Source organism: Sinocyclocheilus grahami, unplaced genomic scaffold (assembly GCF_001515645.1).
Source record: "Sinocyclocheilus grahami isolate Dianchi unplaced genomic scaffold, SAMN03320097.WGS_v1.1 scaffold6582.1, whole genome shotgun sequence".
NCBI lineage: Eukaryota > Metazoa > Chordata > Actinopteri > Cypriniformes > Cyprinidae > Sinocyclocheilus > Sinocyclocheilus grahami.
Window position 1 is genome coordinate 2,759 of NW_015510938.1, and position 7,125 is coordinate 9,883.

Below are 7,125 nucleotides of genomic sequence, written 5' to 3' on the forward strand. Positions count from 1 at the left end.
AAAAAAAAAGAAGTAGAATCAAAAGATCTGTTTTCTTTCTGGGGTGTATACGGTGCTCAGGTTGGTTCTTTAAACAATATCATACATTTTAAAGCATCATGTATCACGAGCAATAATGAGACATGATCCGTTTCATGTCATCATCATCATCATCTCAAACAGGTTACTCACTCCCCATTCATACTTGGATTTGTCCACGGGGGGCTGATTAACTATTTTTATAACCGTTTTCTTTTGATATTTTACCCCTTTTTGATAAAGTGATTTTTTTCCAGGAATGCTTTGTATTGATTTATCTAGACCATATTCTCCCTGTGATTCAGGTAACGAGACCAAACTTGCATCCATTCTGGGAGCTCTTTCAGTGTCTGGTCAGCTAGTTTGGACTGTTTTTAAGAAACTTGTTTTTTTTGTATTATTTGACATTTCTGTCCTGCTGTATTGTGTTAAATTAATGTGGATGTATAAAGACTGATTAAAGTGATTTGTTTTGAGGATACAGAGTTTAAATATACTGTGGGTTTAAAATCTTTTGTGTGTGTTTCCTTTTTTCATTTATTGGAGAAAGCTAGATAATACGTTTTAGAGGGGAGGGGGGAAGTAATAATTTCATTCATAGGCAGTTGCATCGCCAAACTAGCACGAATTTACCTAAACACTAGAGGGCGCTGCAGGACAACAGTTACAATTGGTTGCTGGTCTCGTCACTTTTTGCATTATTTCAATACGTAAAATGATCAAAACTGTAAATAATTGCAATTTAATCCTTTTTAAAAAATGATAGAATCTTAAACAAAAACACTCAGTAACTGGAAACAGGTTAAAATGTCGACATTCACATACACCAGTCTTGTGTCTTAATGTAATGGCACACGGTCACAGACCAATAAACACACTCTTGAGGGATTTGTCAGCCCAATTTAGCTTCTTGTCAACGTTGTCATCGACTGTGTTCCGTCTGTCTCGGGTTGCATCTTTAAGACGGAGGCCGCATGTCACCGACACTGAAAGCCTTACTGATTAATAACATAAAAACAATCCCTCTTCGAGAGTTTGAACTGTGTTAATGAAGAAATATCGGCCTGCTGACCGTGTTAATGAATGGATCTGTCATTCAAATGCACCCTCTGCATTTCCTCAGACTGTTTTCCAGTCAGTGGCTCTAGTGAAAAATATGTATTACGACTGGATTAGCATTTAAAATTCTGGATTAAAAACTGTTAAATGTTTTATTTCCACATTCAAACACATGGTTTATCAAATTTTGGACAATACGTTTATGTGAGAACAATGAAAGAAATAGGACAAAGACACAGCTGCTAAATTTGAACATGGAGCAGGCCATGCACGGTTATTTTGACACCTCGGCCATGATGGCATGTCTAGGCCTCATTTCAAACAGTTCACCCTCTCAAACCTGCCACTGGAGAAAATTCCAGAACAAAGCCATGCAGGCCAGCCATGCTTTCTGCTCTCACCGATAATACCACTGAGTTGACGCTTCCAGATAGGCTTTGTTACATTAATACCAGCAGCCTGTTGATGCTGGGACATACTTTGGACCACGTGAGTGCCTAAAGAATGCATGTGATAGCCGTGCCATCGCAGAGAGTGCGTCATCGTGATGTATGGAAACTTAGAGGAGACACCTGTCTGTCTGCCACTCTCAGTGTGACTGTGGTTTCTCAGGTGGTTAATTGCGTTTGCACGAGTGACGCATTTTGACGTGTCGTAGTTCTAAGAAATCTCTCGAAATTAGGAGAGAAATGCAACCAAAGAATGGAAATATTATTTGTGTGTTGGAATAAACCAACTTCCTAAAATGTGGGTGCAAACGAGTTATATATTACTTTAAATGAAAACCAGACAATAAGCATCAACAAAACTCTTAGCTTTATTTAGCATGTTTTGCATAACATCACATGTGGAAAGAAAATACTGAGTCACTAGGCCCTACAGCATAGATCTTAAATACAACATGAAATGAAACTAAATGAACACAAGCAATAAAGAAAAGCAAATCACACCTAAGCACAGACCGTGGGATGTGAGTGAGAAATGGGGAGCACAAGCAAATGAAGAAAACCGCTGAAAGATTTCTTTGCTCTGTCATTTGATCACGGACATGTCATGGGATCAGTTTCAGAACAGAAGACAGAAAGAGGACAAGTGTCACAGTTTCTCCAAACCCATTACATCTCTCTCATTTCTTGATGTCTTCTTTTGTGACTTGAGCTGCGATGAAGTGAAAGAACCATTATTAGATTGCATCCTGCATTTGCAAATGGGGGAAAAGGCTACTTCTGTAGAATTATCTAAAGTTACCTTCAGTGACGTTCAAAATAATTCATTATACATCTGAGTGACCTACAACAAACTTGCATGCATTTCAAAGCTACACCTCTGAAATGGATAAACCCATTTTGTTAATTTTGGTCATGCAACTTTGAGTTATGAATATCACATTTTATGTTCCTTTGAAATTATTTATTCTTTAAAAACATTTAGATAGAAGTGGATAATCCCAGATCTCCTATGTTATAGCCTATCATACATGAATTAGTACACCTGCTGAAATAGTTTAGATATACGCTACCATTCAAAAGTTTGGGGTCAGTAAGTTTTTTTCTCTCTTTAAGAAATGAATATTTTAACAATTATTATTCAACAAGGATGCATTACACTGATCAAAAGTGATAGTAAATATTACAAAAGTTTTTTTTTTTTCGAAGAATCAAAAAAAAATTGTTACCACAAAAATATTAAGCAGGACAACTGTTTTTAACATTGATAATAATAAAAAAGATTTATTGAGAACCAAATCAGCATAAAAAAATTATTTCTTAAAGATCACGTGCTGCTAAATTCAGCTTTGCCATCACATTAATAAATTACATTTTAAAATCTATTAAAATAGAAATCGTCTCGGGTTACTTATGTAACCATGGTTCCCTGAGTAGGGAACGAGACACTGCGTCCTCTAGGTTTCCCCATAGCGACCCCTAGAGGACACAGTTCGAAGTTCCCATGAAAGGGAACGTCTCGGGTTACTTATGTAACCATGGTTCCCTGAGTAGGGAACAAGACACTGCGTCCTCTAGGGGTCGCTATGGGGAAACCTAGAGGACACAGTTCGAAGTTCCCATGAAAGGGAACAATTATTTTAATTTATAATAACATTTCACAACTGTTTTGTTTTTACTGTATAAAAGATGCCTTTCAAATTATGAAAAATCTTACTGACCCCAAATTATTTGAATAGTAGAGTGCTTTAAACTTATGTGCAAAACTGGTGGCTCAGAGACCAAGGGTGCATCTCATTTTTTTGTTAACTCTCCATCCTTGTGTCCTTTTCTCACATCTTTTCCAGGAGTCTAAGCTCACAAGACACAAGGGAAAGATGCAAGAAGGAATTAAAGTATTAACTAAACTAAAAGTAACAGACTGAAAATTGCAAACTTCTTCATAAGATGTGAACCTGTGCATCCTTGCTCCTCTGAAAGCTTCCTCTCTCCTCACAGTGCTTTTAGAGAATTGATTTGTCCTTCATGATGGCAGAGTTCGATCGATTTCGGTATTGAGAAGCACCCAGACATGCTGGACTTGAGACAGAGGAGTGCTTTGTTAAAGAAAGTACAGGCAGTGTGGGTGTGATGACAACACATGCTTACCTTGGACACATTTCACACAGAGCAAACCTGAGCTTACTGTTTAGCTGAATGTTGAGGGAAACAGGAAGTAAGGAGGAAGTATTAAAGTGTGACACACAGAAGAAATCATGGATCACTGGATAGAGATCCATTTTGGAACTTCAGACACACTTCTAGGTCAAATCCAACAGTTATTAACCAAAATGAAATTTTCACATTTATGCCAAGACATGTTATCCATGTTTCTTTGTTTTGTTTGAAGTAAAAGTGTAGTTCTAGACTTTTTTCTACTCATTTCAGAGTTATAAAATAAAATGTTAATACAGAAAGAAGCATGGATGGATTTTGATCTATATGTCTCAGCATATATCTTTCATTTTATCATAACATAAGAGTGTTCTCTTACGTTCAGGGGTCATTCAGGTAAGTTTCATTCATATAGGACTCCACTGATTATGGTCCCTCATGCAACATTTAAAGGCATGGTTGACCCAAATATAAAACTTCTGTCAAGTTTATTTCTTCTGTTGAACACAATAAATTATTTTTAAAATTGTGGCTAACCAAACAGTTGCTGGTCCCCATTGGCTTTCATAGTATAGAAAAAAATGCTATAGAAGTAAATGGAGACCAGCAACTGTTTGCTTACCAACATTCTTTAAAATATCTTCTTTTGTGTTCAACAGAAGAAAAACCAAACAGTTGCTGGTCCCCATTGACCTTCATAGTATAGAATAAATGCTCTATAGCTAAATGGGGGACCATTCATTTGCTTACCAACATTCTTCAAAATATCTTCTATTCAGCAGAAGAAAGAAACTACTGGTTTGGAACAACTTGAGGGTGAGTAAATGATGGCAGAATTTTCATTTTGGGGTGAACCATCCCTTTAAGCAGCACAACTGTTTTCAACATAATGATAATAACAATAAATGTTTCTTGAGCACCAAATCAGCATATTAGAATGATTTATGGAGGATGTGGCACTGAAGACTTGAGTAATGGCTGCTGAAAATTAAGCTTTGCCATCAAAAAAATTAAATAAAATATAACATTACAAACATCTCACTTACCACAGACGTTTGAACAGAAATAGACAAATCAAATGTTATCTTTAGTATATAATATATAACACTGAGACAATTTTATCATCAACTGTTAAGCAAATCTCTCAGTAACTCTTGAGTTAGAGGCATGTACTTACGGCGAACTTCCAGTTTGCATTCTACTACGTCTTCTCCGCTGGAGTTGATCGCCTTACACATGTACACACCTCCATCAAACGGACACGGCTTACGGATCTCCAGAGTCAGCACACCCTGATTGCTGAACATGCGGTACTTGGCCTCATTTGTAATGTCCATCTTGTTTTTGTACCATGTGATTTTAGGCTGCACAAAACATTGAGATGGATTTAGAAATTGACTGTCCTGACAATTTTCTTACATAAACATTTATACGATAGATACAATTTTTTTTCCTCAGAGCCTGTTAATATCTGGGTTAAGATACTAGCTTGTGATATATTAAGCCATTAAATATTTCATGAGAAGGGTGATATGATTTTTTTTTGTAATTGCACAAAAAAACTGCTCAAAAATAGACTAATCTAAACTCTTAAAAGTGCCAGCTGTTTGGACCTTTTCTGTTTCAGCATGACAATATCCCTATGAACAAAGTGAGGACCTTTGGGATGAATTGTAATGCTGACTGTGAAGCAGACCCCATCAGTGACCTCGCTGATGCTCTTGTGTCTGAATGAGACCAAAAGCCTACAATTACAATCCTCAGCATAGTGGAAAGTATGGAAGCCTACTTAAAGGGATAGTGATAGAAAGGGATAGGGATAGATACCCAAAAATGAAAAATTCTGTCATTAATTACTCACCCTCATGTCGTTCCAAACCCATAAGACATTTCGTTCATCTTCAGAACACAAATTAAGATATTTTTGATGAAATCCATGAGCTTTCTGACCCTGCATAGACAGCAATGTAACTGACACATTCAAGGCCCAGAAAGGTAGTAAGGACATGATTACATTTCATGTTCAAGGCCCAAAAACGTAGTAAGGGCATCTTTACATGTGACATCAGTGGTTCAACCTTATTTTATGAAGCTACGAGAATAGTTTTTGTGTGCAATGAACAAAAGTGTTCTGTGTTTCTTAGCTTCATAAAATTACGGATGAACCACTGATGTCACATGGACTATTTTAATGATGCCCTACGTTTCTGGGCCCTGAACACGGTAGTTCCGTTGCTTTCTATGGAGGGTCAGAAAGCTCTCGGATTTCTTCAGAAACATCTTAATTTGTGTTTGTGTCTTACGGGTTTGGAATGACATTTTTATTTTTATGTGAACTGTCCCTTTAATTGTGATCTTTTTTATCTTACAATTTAGACTTTTATTCTCTAGAATTGCTGAACAAGCATAAATGACTGATGTTTCGGTGTTTCATATATTTGGACCTACAGTACAGTGCATGACCTTTGCTAATTGAGGTCACATGTGCTCACCTTTGGGATGCCTCTTACGGAGCAGCTGAGTGTAGCATTGTATCCAGCAATAACTGAGCGACTCACGAGAGGATGTGTGAACTTGGGGGCCTCAGAAAAATCATGCTCTTTGTAGGAAAGAGGCTTGTACACAATGCCTGTAAAGAAAACCAAAACATACATCAGGAGATCAGGGGAGCCACATGGGAATTAGAAAAACTTTAAATGACACAGCCTAACCACTTCATACTTACAGAAGTGTTCTTGCTATCTACACTGCATACCAGTGAGCAGGCATGAGAATCTAGAATTTGGACACAAACAGTCACCTGTTTTCTGGATGTAGGCGCTGTCTTTGGAGAGGCAAGGCTCTGGACTCAGACCCACCATATTCATGGCATACACACGAAACACGTACTCATTCCCCATGATCAGGTCTGAGACCACACAGTTAGTGCGCCGATACTGCTCGTACACGTTGTACCATTCCTGCACAGAAGAGAAAAACCACACACACCTAGTCATATATTGTGTACCTACATATATTGACACATTTTAGTCTGATTAAAAGCCGTATCTGTTCTCCTCTGAAACTGACAAAACCATAGCTGTTGTCTGAAAAATATTAAAATATCCATAAAATAATATATTTTATATATACATACTACAGTTCAAATATTTTGGCTCAGTAATCTTTTTTTTTTTTAGAAAGACATTAATATTTTTGTTCAGCAGGATGCGTTAAATTGATCACTATTTAAAGTAAAAACATTTAATATGAAATTAAATGAAAGATCATGTGACACTGAAAACTGGAGCACTGGCTGCTGAAAATTCATTGTTGCCATCACAGAAATAAATTACATTTGAATATATATTAAAATAGTAAAGAGTAATTTTTTTAATTGTAATAATGTTTGACATTATGACTATTTTACTGTATTTTTGATTAAATTATTGTTTTGGTAAGCATAAGT

The 7,125-nt window shown here is 36.7% G+C and overlaps 1 protein-coding gene across 1 annotated transcript in view; it reads right to left on the reverse strand.

The window, feature by feature from the left end:
* Positions 1-1,873: 1,873 nt before the first annotated feature.
* The window catches only part of LOC107577614 (myosin-binding protein C, cardiac-type-like), a 6,531-nt gene continuing 1,279 nt past the window's right edge, over positions 1,874-7,125 (reverse strand). Inside the window, exons 2-5 of the mRNA XM_016263670.1 lie at positions 6,478-6,637; positions 6,170-6,306; positions 4,855-5,041; positions 1,874-2,235 (exon numbers count right to left, since the gene is read on the reverse strand). Coding sequence (XP_016119156.1) covers positions 2,204-2,235; positions 4,855-5,041; positions 6,170-6,306; positions 6,478-6,637 — 516 coding nt within the window. The 3' untranslated portion in view covers positions 1,874-2,203. The remainder of the gene's footprint in view (positions 2,236-4,854; positions 5,042-6,169; positions 6,307-6,477; positions 6,638-7,125) is intronic.